Raw genomic sequence first — 18,144 nt, forward strand, 5'->3', positions numbered from 1 at the left:
TAGGATCTCCGCTTTATTAGCAGTTAGTTGCCTTTGGCTTGTTGTTGGCTGGCCTGGGGAGGAGTTCGACGCTGCAACGATCGATTCACAGGGCCGCTACGTTGGAGCCCTTCTCACCACTGCTTTTCGTCTTCCCCCCGCTCTTCCACGCGCTCCTGTCCCTTCCTCAAAGGACAGTTCATCGCAATTTGAAAGCTGCTGATGGACCCCTCCCTCTCCTTACGTCAACTGCAATTGCACCACATCCTGGATTCTACGTATTTTAAAATAAAGACCGGAAGATTCAAAGAACCCGTAGACATGGATGTTTACCACCAGTGTACTGTAAGAATTTACTCGATATCAGACGTCTCTCTCATGGCTGATTGTAAAATCAGACGCTCTTCCTAAATAGCTCATCGGGAACTGAAATTTGCCGGAAAAAGAAGAGACCCGTCTGGCCGGAAATGAATCCGTTGGTCTAGAGATTCCAGCTTGATCGTGGCAGGTCAATTTTGATGCTCATTGGCGAGCGGATCGGGGCTCGGAACGAGGTGGCGGATCATAACCCAAGACCCACGGTCCACCGTACATGGAATTCCATGTGCTGAGTCTCCGTAGTAAGAGGGAGATTCTAGTGGCGGAGTGATGAGAGCTGTCCATCTCTGGGATGAACGGAAGACACTCTCTCGGGAGAAGCATCGGTGGAAGATGCCGCACGGGATGACGCGGCAGTCTAGAAAAGACAAGAGAAATTGTGGACGTCCTTACGATTACGAATCCACAGTAAGGGAGAGACGGCGTGCAGGGGAGAGGGCACGTGCTTTTCCCCCTCTGGATCTCTCTCGATCTTTCCTTCCTTTCTCTTTCTCTTTCTCGATCCTTCCGTGCTTTCTCTATCTCTTTCTCTTTCTCGATCCTTCCATGCTTTCTCTCTCTCTTTCTCTTCTCCTTCTCCATGTCTCCCGATCTCTCCCCTTCCTCTCGATTCTACCCAAGTACGGCACTCCCTCTCTACTCTCGCCTCTTTAACCCCCGCCCCTCTGTCCTTTTTCTCTACCAAGGCGGCACCGGAATCCTTCCTCTCTCTCCCTTTCGACGTCCCTTTCGGTCGATCTCTCAGTGGTCCAATCGGAGGCCTCTGTGGTCCTCCTCCGTCGCTGCGATATGTGTCTTTCCATGGTTGTCAACCACCGGAGGCCATGGAGTTGACCTGTGGAGCGAAGCAAACTCTTGGGAGCGTCCCCCACCCATTTCTTCGAGCTCCGGCGACGTCCGTTGACTCTTAAGTCGTGAGCTTTTGACGTTGGTTTGTGTTCTAGGAGGTTATAGTAGGTATAGCCGATATTGTTTATTCCACCAGGAGGAGGAGGAGGAGATTTTGTGGGTTAAGTGTTGGTGGTGGGAGGGTCCTTGTTTCGGGGAACCGAGCGTTCTGTGATTGGGGACGGCAGAGAGTCCGGGAAGTTTATGCTTTGTCCCTTTATTGAACTCGGGCGAATCCGAGTAGATATTTGCAGGAGCCTCTGGTGTTGGAGAAGGATCCAAAAGGGGGTTTGAGATATATTATGTGGGATTTGTGTGTCCCTTTGTGTTTATGGTCTGACTCTGCCTTAGGATTCATTCTGGGTCATGCAAAGGATGCCCTGGTGATTTCTGGAGCTCCCAGTTTCAAAGCCGAGAGGTATCGTGTAGAGGCCCATAGCGTGAATTTTCTCTGTTGCGGGCCCTTGGTGTGATTGGTGAATCTCGGAAACTTATCCTCCTTATTTTCCTGTTATCCTCTGCTTTTAGTTGTTTTGAGCTTTGGTTGGTTCTGTTTCTTCCGGTCTGCATAAATGGGGGAATGCTTGACGAGATTGTTGGTGCTTCTTATCGCTTTGATTTGTAATGTTCACGTAAGAGGCGGTTTCCTCCTTTCTGAGGAAACATGCCCTGTTGAGCCCTTGGAATTGAAATGCCTCCAGTGTTACCAAAACCTCTTGATTAGACAAGAAGCCCAATTAAAGAAACTGGAATCGCTGGTTGAAAACCTGAGAGAATCCATAAGTAGGATGGAATTACAGCGTTCAGATTCCAATAGTAAGGCGAGTTCTCCTCCCAAAATTCAGGAGGAGAGCGTGGAAGATCAGAGGATTAGCAAAGAGCGGGAGGTGGTGGCCAGTGTTGAAGTACAAGAAAAAGCAACGGCACCATCGGAGAATCGGGTGTCACGCAAAAAAGATGGTGACAGGTTGAAGGGTGGAATTTCAGTGACCAAGTATAGACCAACTTGGCAAGAGCGATTTCAATTTCTTTCGGCTGTTAAGCTCGATTTCGAGGTGACTTGCATAAATGTCTTGCCCTTTGAAGATGTCGAGGGGACTAGCAAGTACATCGCAGTAGGGGATCGGAGGGGAAGAGTGTATCTTTTACTGTCTAATGGCGACGTCATAGCGGAGTTCCCTACATTGTCGAGTGCGGGGGTGACTTCAATGCTCTCGTACATGTACTTCGAAAGGAATGAGGGTGTCCTGGTGACAGGACACAGCGATGGATCCATCCTGGTGCACAGGATATGGGAAGGAAGTAACGGAGGAGGAAGCAATGGAGAGGACGGGTCATATTTGTCGATCGAACATTTGCGGACTCTTGTTCTGCCGCCTAAAGGCGAAAGGGTGGCAGATGGCCCTGTCTCAGATGAGGATTCTGCTGTGGTTCTTTTGGAAGTTCATCAGATTGGTAGGATGAGATACGTATTAGGATGCAATGCAAGGGGCAGAATTCAGGTTTTTAAGGAGAATGGTACTCTGTATGGAACTGCGGTTTCGTCCAGTCGGCCTCTTGCCTTTTTCAGGCAGCGGTTACTGTTTCTTACTGAGAGTGGAGCAGGATCTTTGGACTTGAGAAACATGGTCATCAGGGAGGGTGAGTGTGATGGGCTTAATGGGTCGCTGGTAAAGAATTACGCATTTGATGTATCTGAGCGCTCAAAAGCATATGGATTTACTTCGGATGGTGATATTGTGCACGTAGTTCTTCTGGGTGACGTTATCAATTTCAAGTGCAGAGTGAGGGCCAAGAAGAAATCTGAATTGGACGGGCCTTTGGGAGCTCACTCCATCAAAGGATACCTTCTGGCTGTGAATTCTGATAAGGTCTTCGTGTATAATATTTCTTCTCAGATTTACGTTAGGGGTGGAAGTCTGAGGCCACTTTTCTCAGCAACCGTCGATGAGATTGTGTCTTCATTTTCAGATTCGCCAGCTCGTCTTGAAGATATTAGAAAGCCGTCCATCACAGGCAACCGCGAAAGGCTTGTGGTTCTTGGCCTAGGAAATGGGTATGTCGGGATCTACCGTTCTAATCTTCCTGTTCTTAAGGCAGAGTTCAATAGTATACTGTGGAGTGGACCGGTTCTTCTATTTATTCTGTTCCTAGTTGTGGTTTGGCAATTCTTGGGGAAGAGAAGAGATGCTCTTGCACTTTGGGGCCCTGATGATACATTTAACATGGGAGTTGCAGGTTCTTCTAGCACTTTATTAGGTCCTGGCCATGCAGACAGAACTTTCGAGGATGCCTCCAGAACTGATGGTAGAGATCTGCGAGATCCCTTTAGGGGCAGAGCAAGAAGATATGGTTCTCCGTCCCGATACCCTCCGGAAAACACGAGCTTCACTAGTGGCAGTGCCATGGCATTCAGGTCAAGTTCTACAGTTTCTGCATTCAGAGCAACTGCAGACTTGAATTACAGAGCTCCGAAAGTCGAAGCAGCAGGTTTCCACCAAAGAAGGGAGCCTTTATTTGCTCACACTCAAGTTGTGGAGGATACCATTCGCTGATCCGCGGTTTTGGCCCCTGGCCTTTGGGGTTTTGCTTGAAGCAGATCGCGCTTACAGCAGCAGGATCTGACAGAGTGTTTCTTTTCCTTGTTTGTGTAAAAACTAATTTGGTCTATGTGCTTTAAGGTTTGCGGTAGTTTGAATTTCTCTATAAAAATTTTCTGCTTTCGTTTGCCCCCCCCGAAGTTCTGCTGAAAGTGAACAACTCAGCAGTGGCGACGCTAACTAGAGCTGCATATAAACTTTTCATGAAGATCAATCCTTAGATAGTTCCCAGACATTGGCAACATTTGTTTCAGAGCAATGACTGCGCTAAACCGATGGATAGATTTGAAATGCCTATAATTGGCAACCGCGGCACCGTGATCAAAGCTTATGACCATTCCCTGCCGAACATTTTTCTTATCTTAAGGCGTTTGATAGCCTGAAATGAATTTCGTGCTGAGCCTTTTCAGTCGTGGGATTGCTGAATTCTCAGGAAAAGTCGTTTGAACTTCACGACCCTTTTTTCTTCGAAGGTCGACAGGGAGAAAAAAAAGCTGCCGGCGTTCGAATTTCAGCAGTTCGGCAGACGGCATGAACCATTTTTTGTGGTTAAAAGTTCACAAATTCAGATCCCTGTAGTGTTTGTTCTAAAACAGTTAATGGTATGCCTGACATGTGTTAATGGTATGCCTGACATGTAATGAATTGCTAGCTAACATGGTTATATTTGACTAATCAGCCGTTCTTCACCTTCAATTGGCTTGGTTTACTTTATAAAGGGTTTGAAGTTTGAACTCGGAGGGGCTTTACGCCAAAGCACGGAGATGAAATGACATGGTAAGCGCACACTTTCTGGGTCTCTAGGAGCTTAGGAGCTTGTACGCACACAGATGAAAGATGTCAAAACTAGCTTGTCCAGGTAGAAGCACAAAAAGGATCGAGAAAAGAACCTTTTATAAAACAAACTCTTCTTTTTGCGACAAAACGAAGAACAAACTTTAGTCTTTTTCTTTCAACCAATTGCTCTTTATCCAATTTGGGTGGTCAAATGAAAAAAATTGAAAAGCTAACATTTTACTTTTCGTGGAACAGGCTATACTTTTTATGTTTCATGCAAAAAAATGGAAAGCAGCGTGTGTAAGGAACCTCCAAGAAAAAATAGTTTTGCATAAAAATTAAATCGTCTTAAAGCTCAGTTTTTTAATCAGTTTTTAAAACCTGGTTTTTTGTATACGGGTGAGACACTCAAAATAAAGCTAGAGAGACTGTCCTAAACATACGAGATGTTTCTCTTACTGTCCCATGAATCTGGGGCAGATTAGTAGATCACCATAGCAAGTATGAGAAAGCAGACTTCCGATGGATGAATCAACATTCTGGACTACGAGAAAACAGACCAGAAATAACGACAAATGGGTGAGCATTCAATAACCAGATTCCTTAGTTAAACGTGTCAAAACTTAAACAGTGAAGTAGATTCGAGGATAGATAATACCATCTGTAGCGGAAAGAGAAAGTACAAAATTCAAGAAAATCTCTCTAAATTGTTAACTAAATATAAAGACTTATGGCATGCTGAATTACAATGATGGAACGACTCGATAGAACTGTTTCAATCAATTTGGTAATTGTTGTTTGTCTACGCTTCTGATTGCAAACTCTAAAAGAAAAAAAAAAATACTCAACCTATCAGAGCCACAGCCCAAAAAATAACACTCAACCTAACCACTCTTGAGGACTATTTTGCAGAGTGAATGAGCTGTTGAGCCAATTATCTTGTCATTCAATAAGAACCCAAAATATTTCATTTCTGTTGTTTCCAAAATATAATGAATTTTGCATAGGGAGATCCAGCACCTTAATTGGAAAAAACAACAGATAAACAACTACCAGCACATGAAAGTAATCAATCACTAACCTCAATTCAACCAGCACCCAGAAATTCAACATATATTAGTCACAATCAGTTACAGAGATGCAACATGCTTAGACATATTACAGCAACATATTAACAACAAACAAATAAACGAAGGAAAAACAAAGAAGAAGCGCCAAAAAAAAGTGAATGATGAAAACTTTCAAAAAAATTTCAGTGTCCCGATGGGTGTACAGTAGCATCTGATTCCGGAGCGGGTGATGAAACTTTAAGATTTTAGAATGTATTTGGGAATCCTGAAGCAAACCACAGGGACCATTTGCAAATATCAATAGTATAAGATGACAGGTATGAATTATCTTTTGTAAACCACCAACTCATCTTGCTGATGTGCGGGGCGGTAAGTTTCAATTTATTCTTACCTTTTGTTGTGTTTTATGTGTTTCTCATAGCTGATACTGATACAATTTTTCCCTCCTGGAAATTTTAGTGTTTTGAAACCAACATTTGAAAAACCTTTACCGGCTAGGAAACAACCTTTCCTCTGAAGCAAATGGTGTGTTTTCTCACTTCTCTTATTTCCAAAGTGAAATGTGCCATTTATGACTTTCGGGTTTTTTATCAATGAGGGCTTTTTCGACGAAGTTTTTTTTTTCGAAAATTTCAATAAAAAAGTTCAATATACTAGATAACATTAAAATCAATGAGAAACTAAGAAGAAGAATGATACAAGTAATAAACAAGCCAATCAAACAAAAGTTGAAAAAATTGAAAACAAAAAATTAAAAATAAATGCAAAATAGCAAAAAAAAAATGGTTTGAGTTGGTTTTATTGTCAGCATTATTTGGAAAGTGTACAGCTCAAGCTGTCAACAGCAGCCTCAAGAAACAGCATTGTCTCTTCAAGGTGGGTTGACGTTTCGAAGGCTTCATCAATGTGCTGCAACAAAGTACCATATTGATCCAGAATCGGTTGTGGCATGTCGATCCTTGTTCGTCGATCAGAAGATGCTGCTGATTGTGGGTGGTCCGTGGATGACAATTTCATTTATGAACGACCGCCTTGGTCTGAATGCTTTAATGATCTTCGGTCGTACTCGACCAAAGTTTCAGCTAGCGGTAGCAAGCTAATATTTACATTTGAGCATTTTCGAACCAGTTCCGGCTCTTCTTTAAAAGGATTCTTGCCTTATGTGAGGGTTTCTCCAGGGCGCCAAGCTTTTAGTTATTTCTGCTCGTTCAATACTGTCGTTAGAATCCACAAATTTAATTCCAGATTCGTCTTCAAGTTTACTGATAATAACCCCAATATCTTCTTACCGACTTTAGGTGCCAAGGTCATGGTTTCGAGCCGAATCGTTACACCTGCAGAACCAATGTTCTAAGAGAATTTTGAATTCCCAAGACATGAAGAGTATAAGGCCCTCGGTTGTATTTTACACATCGCGAGTTCGTCTATATTGTGGCTTTTTTCTTTTTTTCTTTTTTTGTCTGCATCAATCGTTTTATGCCCACCTGCAGTTTAGACCGAACGAAAGCTATGCAACAGAATCAATTCATCTTCGGTGGACGCAAATTGAAACAAATCATGGAAAGTGTACCCTTACGGTCAAAGCGAGCCCCTTCATTAATCTCCCCAAGTAGCCAAGAAGACACCAAAGAAACTATGTCCTCTTGGATGATGGCCAGGGTTCGATCTTCCAGAACTCACCATGTTGCTTTGTGTGTATGTGTGTGTGTGTATAAAAGAGAGAGAGAGAGAGAGAGAGAGAGAGAGAGTATTGGGATCATGAATCTTTTATCTCAAAGACAATCATCAGATGGATTAAGATGGCCAAAGGCCCAAAGAACAACAATTACATAAAGATCATAGCCACACTTAAAAGCCGAGTACTCTACCGTTGAGTTAGCAATCCAGTAAGGATCTAATTACGATCGAAATAAAAATCAAGAGATTTGATTACCGGAACCAGTCAAGTCAAAACATTGAACTAACATAAGCATAAGAATAAAGAAATTATTATTCTAAAAAATCTATACAATAAAGAAGAGCAGATTCACAGATAAGTATAGCTTTAGTAAATAAAAAAAATACTTCCTGTGTCACAGCCGATCCCTTAAACCAATCCTATGAATGAAGTAAAAAACCAAACCTATGAAACCGCAAGAATAGATCGACGATCGAATTCTATTGTATTCTATTCGTTTGAGAGACCATTGTCAATACAAACGAAATATTGGGAAATCAAATCAAACAAAATACAATAAATAAACTAAATATAAAATAAACTAAATATAAATAAGATAAGGCCTTGTGCTAGATTGGCACTACAAGAAATGAAAATGAAGTGACCTTCTAAGGTGTTTCCACCAAGAACTATCAGATGGGGTAAAACTCTCCTTAAAATGTTCATGAGCATTAGCTCATTCCTTGGTTACTGATGTGTTGCTCCAATACAGCTTCTCGAGATCATTATTCCATTCATAATGTTTTCAGAGACATACATCAACTCTGGAGCCTTTGTAAATCAAAATCATGTTTGCCAACTGGTTCAATCACTGTAATAAATGAAGCCACAGAATCAGAGGAGAAAGTTAGCCCTTAAGACATGCAAATGGCATCATTTTGATTCATCGAACAGTTTGTTACTCTTCCCATTGCTAAGTGGCCCCTAAAGTATTACTCGCAAGTCCCCAACATTTGGAGTAGAAGATATACACAAATAAAGCAGATAACAAGCTTCTATCTCTGTCATCAAACCAAATAGCACAAAAAGCATTACTGAAACATGAAGAGAAAATCATATAGTACCTGGAAGTTTCCTATTCACCTCCGGCAATTGGAATAAAAGGGATTCCCCTGAAAAAGGATAACGTGGTAAAACTTATTAATTTTTTTTTTTCAATCAAATATGTGCAGTCAGATAGGAAATGACACAATTTTAACATAACCAATTAGGCGCATAATGAGCTGAGAAAACTCAAGCCCGGTTGGGTTAGGGGCCTAGGTTCAACTAAAGTTTTTATCTGTAAAACGAGTCAAGATCATGCTTTAGGTGAATGATACTTGGGTCAACACCAGCATAAGCTCATTTAAGTGTAATACCAGCATATGTGATCAATACAAATTATATGTTAAAGGAGCCGTGGGTTAGATGCCACCCATTCGCCATGGCATATTATTAAAAAGAAAAGAAAATAAATTGCTCAGAACTTGAGCATGCCTCTAAGGTTAGTTAGGCGAGCCCAACCTTCCATAAGCCCTGCAAACTCTTGTTAGAACAGTACCGAGTGTGTTCCTTTGAGTTATGGAACCACGTAAGGCATATCTGTATCTTGAAGTTTCAAACTACACAAAGATGAGTACATAATTACTTGTACAAACTGCAAAGTTACATCATCCTGAAGATCAGGTTTGTAAACTAATGTTGTTGGTAGATTTTCTTTAAACACTTGGAACTCGTGGTATAATGCAGATCTGAATGATTTTTCCAAAACTCACAGCATGATTGCAACTTCAGATGCTATATCTTTTCCATTATTGCTTAAGCAAGCATCCAAGTCCTCACAAACTCAACTAGGTGGTGTTTAACCTCTTTTATTGCCATTTCGAATTAAATAAGGAGTGACTTTTAACATTAGCATCTTCATTTCGTAATTATGATTCATTTAATCAGTTTGATGTGTAGAACTAATCAAGTAGAAAAGTTCACAACATAACAAGATTACCAGCCACTGTGCCTAGAGAAGTAATCATTGTCCAATGACACAGCCAATGCAACTGCCACAGCTCTCTCTGATAGAGTTAATGGACGAGAAATTTCCAGCTCATGGATCTGAATCATATAAAGCCATATCAAATACAAGCCGAAACATCACAGTCCTTTTCTTTCATTTATTAGCTGTTTTTTGTCAAAAACTCCACAATAGGGGAACTGAGATACCTGAGAAACTGGACCGGCCTTGACATTTTCATTGGAATGTCCAAATCTTATTACATATTGCCCTGCATCAGTAAACAGCTGCAAAGCACATATTTTATGATCTCAAGCCCATATATACAACAGAATATATCACCCAGTTACTATTGGGGATATGTGTTCAGTTAAAGCCATACATGAAGAAAGTTTACTCACAGGCTTTTTGGTAGATATGAAAGCGTCAACTTTAAGACATAAGTTTCACTCAGAAAATAAATACATATTTGATTGAAGTACCACGAAAATTCTTAATGAGAACTCTCGAGAATGAAAACAAAATTAACAAATCAGCTTAGGATCAATCAGACTTGGTTAGATTATACCATTGTCACAAACATCGTTCTCGGGAAAATCTCAGTGACGTTTTTCTCAGGTATTTTTCAGCGAAGTTCTTCTCGGGCAAATCTCAGGAAAATCCTGACAATTTTTAAATTTAAAAAAAATAAAAATCATAAAAAAACCTTTAAGAATTCAAAAATGTTAAAATATTAAATCTTGGGGACAATCGCAAAAAATTGAGATAAATTCACGAGATTTTCATTTTTGGCAAGATTTTCAAAATCTCGTGGCTTTTTCCCTGTTTTTTGTTTTATTTGATTTTCTCGTAAATATTGCGATATTTCCAAAATCTCACGATATTTGTGACACAGGATTATACAACCCTAAGTTTGTCACCAATGAGAAAGGTATTGAGTTGGACAGTGTAGTGGAATATTGCAAGGACACCTGATGAATCCACCCAAGGAGACTGCTGTAAACAAACTCGTGCTAATCTTTATTCATAGGTGCCAAGACAATATGCACACTGATTCTACCAAGGATGTGGAGATATTGTATAACCATATGCACTAATTTTGTCATTGCAGGGTAAGGGCATCATATATGAATGAACCTTCCATGGAAAAAAAATGCCTTAGGAACATATTTAACTTGGGAACAATAAGATGAACCATGAAGTCTATAAAGTGGAGAATTAGGTACAAGTTACTAGCATGATGATTATGTGTCATTTTTTTCCTATGTCTTTATATGCCATTGTTTTGAATTTCAAATATAAAAAATTATACTAAAATCTTTACATATTGCTGTATAATTCTTTTTGGTTACTGACATACATATCTTTTCTTTGTTTATCGTATCCTATAGTTGGTTTGGTTAGATACACCACACCAACACCTACAGTTTACACTAAATTTTCTGGAAACATTGTCATCATTATTGGATCTCAAAGAGCATGTGTGGATAGATCAAAAGGGGTAGACAGTCACTTTTTCATTTCCGTAATGATCACTTCTTATGGAAGCCTAAGTTGTAGTTGTACATGCTGCGGTTGGGAAAGTACACAAAAGAGCTTTGTCGGTGCTTCCAATGGGGTTTGCATCTGGGTTTTTCCTTCAATTCACTTTGCAAAAGGAGCTTCTGTTGATGATATGTGCCACTTACGTTTCTGAGGATCAATGGCTTCATCGAGTCAGACATAGAAAACAAGACTGGAAAATATGTGCAGAATTGAATAGATTGTGATAACAGTTAACACTGAATAACATTTTCACACAGGGTTTTGTCTTATTTTAAAAACCTTAACACTGATTTAGCACAAATTAAAACCAATTGACATGAACCTACAAAAATAAAAGCCATCAGAAATATAACTTATAAAGTTACCACTCAAAATCATGACTTTCACTTACTACTCAATGCCATGACTTTTGTATATGTACGTCATGCATGGCCCAATCTTGGAACTGGGCATATTTTCAAAACCCGTTGAGCTTGAATTACTTAAAGAGCAACGAAAGGAACAATTTTTGCATGGAAATAAAGGGGGAAAAAATCACGGCATATCGCACAAACAAACACTAATCTAAAATTGAATAAAGGGGGAAAAATCACGGCATATCGCACAAACAAACATTAATCTAAAATATGAAACTCCTAACATGTCAGGATAATGCTGAATTTAATACCTCAAGACCAATACCCCTCCAGTCACGATCAATTTCAGCAAGTACATTCCCTTCATTGTCCTTTAAGGTAAATGTCCAATTCCAAAAGCCAGGATTTTCTACAACTGCAAACTGCTCCTTCCTATATACAAATGAAAAATGTATATATAACAGAGTGTTGACTCATAGAAGCGATTTGCATCAAAAATCCAAGGGAAAAAAATGACAGAAGAATAAGAAGAAAAAAAAACTAAAGGAAGACTAAAGAATAAGAAGGAAAAAAAAATAATCACTTGAAGGGAAGGTTGTGTGCATGCACATGTGAGGGAGAGAGAGAGAAAGAGTAGGAGCGGATGTCTAGTTTTCAAGGTTTTTATACAGGACAGTGATAAGTCAAATATATTTCCAACTTTGATTAAAGAGAGGTTGACTCCACACAAGCACCTTATATTCCCCACAATGAGGATGCTTTTGCATTACCAGAAAGAACCCACAAATTCTCTCAAACTAAAACCATGTGATATTTGGCAAAGGTTACTTCCAACCATCTCGTCAAATAAAACTAAAACAATATATTATGGATTTTCTACAGAGACAATTGAATACAAAAATCAACACTGTGGAGCTTAATAAGGGAAGAAACAATTGTACAGTTCATGAAAATGTTTAAAGTCTTTATAAAAACATTACCCCAGGTATAGATCATATATCCTCCTCCAAAGATGCCATCGCCTGTGAACAACACCAATTTCCTGTTGAAACGTACATGAGTTCCATAAACCTACTAGGTAATAATATTTATAACAAAACAAATTAAATACCAAAACATTAATAAAGACTATTATACCTTTCCATTTATCTCTGCATAGATGGTGCTATTTATCAACCAAGGAGGCCTGCGCACCTAAACTAGGTAAAATGTATAACATTTATGCAAGTTGTTTAAGACAAAAATCAACTGTAACCAGAAACTAGAACATGTGAAATGTCTTACTCGGAATAACTCATTCCCTTGGGCATCCATTATGTAAGCAATAAAAGGTCGCCTTGTACGCAACAACTAAAAAATGTACACAACAATTCAATTATATGCCCCAAAGACATGAGGATAAAAGAAAATTTGGTGTACCATGGCCTATACAACATTTTAAAAGAACACAACCGCCTCTGTCAGACAAGTAAGCTATAAAACAAGAAACCAATTGTGACATGGCTGGAAGTGGAACATATAACTCCAAAACAGAGCAACCACATTGGAGCAACAAACTCTCAAAATTGATGTTCATCAAACATTCTATACTTGCTCTCATTTCTATTGATCCCAGATATATGTACTTATACACAAACATCCCATGGCCAAGCCCATGTCTGCGTCCATGTCCATCAAAGAGTTTACCAAAAATAGGCAGCATAAAACATATATGTTCATACACAAGCATCCTTCACGAGTTCTCCATGATCATGGGGAGGTTCACTAAGTTTTTAAAATTGGAAGACGGACACAGAAGTTGGTCAAGACCCTAAAAGGACTTGTCAGGACTAGTATGATTAGGCTAGTCAGTTCAAGTTGATCCAAGTTGGATTACCAAAAGAAATAAATATATACAGAAATACATACAAAAACATATACATCTATTCAAAGAATCCACATATGCATATAGGTCAAGGATAACTCAGCTGACCAACAACTAAGCCAAACATATTGCCTAGGCTGACCAACTAGTCACTAGTTTGACAACATAGGTTGTTTGACAGCCAACTCAATGAACAAGTCATCAGGCTAGTCAGGTTTTTTAATACAAAGATGGCACATAGATAGTGTACAACATAATGAACAGAAGATTTTAGAGACTCAATTCCTGTGATGAACTGAAAAATATAGAAATCAATCAATTCCTTTGAGTCCAAAAAAGTTTGGAAGACAAATAACACATTCAAACAAAAAATTCGAGCAACTTATCTGTTCGCCAGGAGGAATATAAAGAAAAAAATGGTGCACAAAATTAGACGCATAAATATATGTTCTCAACTCCAACAAAAATTGAAAGGCATTGATCCCCCTACAAATAGTTAAAAGAAGTGAGGAAAAAAATGTAATTAAAATTTGTTTTGGAAGCCCATCTAGGACTGACTGGGACAAACTTATAGCTTACCTAAGCAAACTAATACTAATATAAATCTCATAAATTTTTTACCTTAATGAAAGCTAAAGGTGAAAAAAGGTGATATTACTACAATTTACACACTAAATCAGATAAAGAAGGAGAAGAAAAATATCAAAGGGAAAAAAGTGTGAGGAACTCACCTGCCTAAAGATAATATTGCTCTGCTCACGTATATAACCTGCAGGCTGCAGTGCATAGTAGATTGTGTCCAACCGGAAGTTTCATAAAGAAGACAGTGAACATATGCTTTTAGATCTTAACTTGAAATACTTAATGGGAAGGAATTTTAAGTACAGAAGTTACATACAGATTGAGGATAAGCAGGATCAACAACAGCATATCGGTTCTCCTGTAGATCAAAAAAATGGAACAGGTAAGAATGAAGCTCGTGGAAAAATTAAAAACCCTGGCTACACGAGAAGTGAGCAAAACCCTTTTACGGAACCAAATTGTTAGAACTTTTCATATTGTGGGAAAAACGAAACAAAAAAGATGGCCGCCTTCCAATGCTAAAATAGCTAAAAGGTGGGAATCTTCTAATGCTAAAAGTATTGTCTTGCCAGAGAACTTAAAAACAACAAGAGTTTCACCTTCTAATGCCCAACATGGTTCTTCAAACAATAGTTTCACCAACATGCAATCTACAAATGCCAGACCTCAGTTCTTTGGCGGTAGGAATAATTTCAATATTTATGTGTCAATGTCATAATTTTTATTTGAGAAATCAACCATTAATATTTTCATTTATTGAAATTCTTGAAGACATACATATATTGCATTCAAGATTTTGTAAAACACATATTTGCAACATGACCACAAAAAATAGATAAGTCCACAAATAACGGCCTGTATTAAAATTTCATTTCGTGTACTACTTTTCCTTTTATCATAAAAAGCTACTTGAAAATTACCTGCATTCAAAATTATGAAACGCCACATATAAAAAATAACTATTCTTAGTACCCTATATTTCACCTCGTGTACTAGCTTTCTTTTAATGCACATAGAAAACTACTTGCAATTTGCAAATTACCTGCTCAAAACCAAGCATAAGATTTGCCCATTCTATATCTCTTGTAATAAGCAAGTTTGCCCTTGCAAGGAGACGCTCTACCTTGACCTAGAAAAGAGAGAAAAAAAAATCCATTCAGAGTACAAGTTTAATCAGCAAAACAGTTTCAAGATAGGATTCTTAATGTACATTATGGAGGCATATGAAAATTCCTATCTTGAAACCCAACAAATTTTCCTCGTTGATACCAATGGTTATTGTTGGGATAAGAAGTAGAAAACAGAGCATTATAAGTAATGACATGATAAATATATACTACTAAAATTAGTCAGAAACAATAAAGAAAAAAGAATTCCAATACAGGAAAGTGATGGCAGACTTGGATAGATACCTAAGATGAATATAAAATTAATATATGCATTCTGAGCATAGCATATTAGCATGACTATTGATTTTTGACGTTCTATGTAGTTTATATTGTTAAATGAGAATCTTGATATATGGATTGGATTTAATTTTAGAAGAATTTGTTTTTTAAATTTTTTGTAAGCTATGTGTAGATACTATTGCAATTATTGGATTTCAATGTTTGATGTTTTATTTTTAGTTCCCCTTTCTTTGATATGTAATGTGTTCGTAGAAAAGGTTTACTGTTCCTTTAATAATGAATTTAACCGCTTCTCTTATTTTTTCAAAACTTTGTGACTTTTATATGACTTCTACAGCATATGATGTTATTCACGCAATATAAGCACAGGATTCCCTTCTACTTTTTTTGGGGGGGAACCATGATTTAAAGCACCTTTTCTACACAGGATCCCCATAAGAAAACATGAAATTAGAAAAATTCACGCTATCTCAAAGCTTAGTCAAATTGCTGAAAGAAACCCGTTGCTGGACCTAAAATAGCAACAAAGGCAACTACAAAACGAACAAAGAACAAACTGAAGGAAACATGTTTAACAGAAAAATTCAAGATTGTCATTATTCAACCATAACATCTTATTATGCTTCAAACGGCATATTGGATGAATTCAATGTCAAGAATCTGAGCCCTGACCACTTCAAACAGTTTCATTCTCGCCCTTCCAACAAATAGCACTTTGAGAAGCCCATCACAGATAAAAACGGAATAAAGTAAAAACGTAGCGTTGACAGCATTTTCTACAACTCAACCGCCGTTAGCAATTTAAATGACAAAAACATTTTGGACGACACAATCTCCTATTACCTCCTCTGCGGAAGTTGGCTCCAGAAAATATGTCCCAGTTTGGCTGAGAGGTGGCTGCACAGGGGGAGTGCTCTCTTTTGACAGAGAATCATCCACTACACCTCGTATACCAGGAAAGAGCCTTTTAAAAGGAAATCCAAAGGTAGAAGGGCTTCTGAACACGTTTCCTTCGACCGGGCCAGAACCAAGCACCCTCTGCTTTCTTTTCTTCCTATCGCGTTCCTCTCTCTCGTCCATGAGCCAAAGTTGCACGAGTCGGTCTCTAGTCAGAGGGCTCTCCCATTTAGCAAACTTTGAAAATTCACGGATACCAACTTGAGATTTCTGCTCCAAACTACCAAATTTTTCTGCCAATACAATATTAACAATACAATTCAAATGCCCATAATCAGTGAAAACCCACCACATAACGCAACACCTCACCTTTCAAGAAAGTATGAAACCATGATTTAAACAAACTAGTACTAGTTGTTCCCTTAAATTCTCCAAGGTTCTGAGCAGCGTCTACGTGGAGACTTGCTGTAGGACGCAACAGCGAACCAAATGTAGACCTCGCAACTCTGTGCATGCGCCACTGGTTGAAACAAATAAGCGTCCTAGTGGGCTTCATATCAGCCGATAACGATCAAACGTGACAGATACCTTGCAGCGAAATTTCGAATAACGACGAGTTAGATTTTAGTATCGCTCAAGCTACAGCGGAAGTGGACATTTCACATTTCTACCGATCATCCAAATTGCCTAATCAACCTCCAAACCGTAGACAGTGACCCCAATCGAGAATCAAAGATTTAATGCAACAGTCCACAAACATACCCAAGACAAATCAAGATTTTGGGTGAAATTATAAATTAAAGTCGTGAACTGGAAGTCGGGAAAGAAAAGCAGACCGAGAAGTAAACAAGAATCTAAAGCGGAGAGGGCGTAAACCTGTTTCAAAGGCGAAAGCGCGCGAATTTAGGGTTCCATCACATTGGTAGCCGCCCAAATCGCCGCAAAGAAGTTTCGGTGTGTCACTAATTGCAGGTTCAGCCAAACAGTGGTAAGAAAGAGAAGGGAGTCCGAGTCGCTCCACGAGTTCCGGTCGTAAAATAAGGAAAAAGGGAGATCACAATGTGGGCGACTTCTGGAAGGCCTTTTACATGCTTAGCTCAGATCGGATGCCAACACTTGGTTTGGCATACTCAGAGACCGCTGAACGGAACCTACGCGCCCCGTCTCCTGTGAAGGACTCTCTGAACACGTTCTTCATCTCGGCTTCTCTCGAATAAGTTTTGCCACTCGACATTCTTCTTTTTTAACAACAAAGCAAACAAAAAAAAAAATCAAATCTGAAACATTTCGACAGGAATAGCAAATGTTCGAGTATGGACACCATGACCAACATTTTCTCTCTTAACAGGGATGGGAATTGATAAAATCGATATCAAGTCATTTCATGCGTCTTGCCCAGCAATTGACCATACATCTGGCGTGTCCAGATGAAAATTTCTAGATGAAGAGCTCAGAGAAATGCGAAGCAACATGGCTGCCCAGTGCCCATGGGAGGAAAGTTTGTGAAACATATTAAATTGAAAATCCTATATCAAATCTTGTTCTTGGCTGAGCTTTTTTCATGGTAGCATCCTTATAAAGTTGTATGGCCGATCATCGTTAAAAACACTTCCATGTTTCTTTACCATTCAAATAATGTGAAAATTTTGAAAAAAAAAATTGCTCGGTTTCCTTTGCATTGTATCAACACCCTTTTCATTCAACAATCTACTTTATCTGTGTTAAGTGTCACCAATTTCATCCAGCATTTCTGTGTTTCTTTTGGATAATTTGATGTGTACATATATATAGATATAGGTTTTATTTATCTACACAATAAATAACGCTCAAAAAAATTGACGAATTCTAATACGAAAAAGTCAATTGTTAAATTTTATCGAGATGACTATTCTGAATTAAGTTTCAACTTTCAACTATGTCATTCTGTTATTTAAACTCTTGCACGTCACCCCCTGTAAAGTTTAGTGCTTGAGATATTCACTTTTCTATAAAAGAAAAAGGAAAGAATGTGATAAAAAAAACCGTTTTATGTTCAAAAAATTGATATTTTTTTAAAATTTTAGACATTATAAACTAGGAGTGAACACGAGCCCAA

The 18,144-nt window shown here is 38.8% G+C and overlaps 2 protein-coding genes across 2 annotated transcripts; one reads left to right on the forward strand and one right to left on the reverse strand.

Annotated features, from left to right (window-relative positions):
• The first annotated feature begins 768 nt into the window (after positions 1-768).
• LOC116252809 (uncharacterized membrane protein At1g75140-like) lies at positions 769-3,936 on the forward strand. Its single transcript, XM_031627357.2, has one exon. It carries the CDS (start codon positions 1,818-1,820, stop codon positions 3,798-3,800), a length of 1,983 nt encoding a protein of 660 aa, XP_031483217.1. The 5' UTR covers positions 769-1,817; the 3' UTR covers positions 3,801-3,936.
• A 3,901-nt stretch (positions 3,937-7,837) lies between these two features.
• On the reverse strand, positions 7,838-17,448 carry LOC116252860 (altered inheritance rate of mitochondria protein 25). The gene is made up of 14 exons (XM_031627457.2): positions 16,926-17,448; positions 16,419-16,637; positions 15,996-16,342; positions 14,786-14,872; positions 14,060-14,101; positions 13,893-13,937; positions 12,582-12,647; positions 12,435-12,491; positions 12,278-12,339; positions 11,609-11,729; positions 9,606-9,683; positions 9,391-9,497; positions 8,474-8,521; positions 7,838-8,220 (listed from the first exon to the last, which is right to left on the reverse strand). Exons 2-13 carry the CDS (start codon positions 16,603-16,605, stop codon positions 8,485-8,487), a joined length of 1,236 nt encoding a protein of 411 aa, XP_031483317.1. The 5' UTR covers positions 16,606-16,637; positions 16,926-17,448; the 3' UTR covers positions 7,838-8,220; positions 8,474-8,484.
• Positions 17,449-18,144: the final 696 nt, after the last annotated feature.

This window comes from Nymphaea colorata, chromosome 4 (genome assembly GCF_008831285.2).
Source record: "Nymphaea colorata isolate Beijing-Zhang1983 chromosome 4, ASM883128v2, whole genome shotgun sequence".
Lineage (NCBI taxonomy): Eukaryota > Viridiplantae > Streptophyta > Magnoliopsida > Nymphaeales > Nymphaeaceae > Nymphaea > Nymphaea colorata.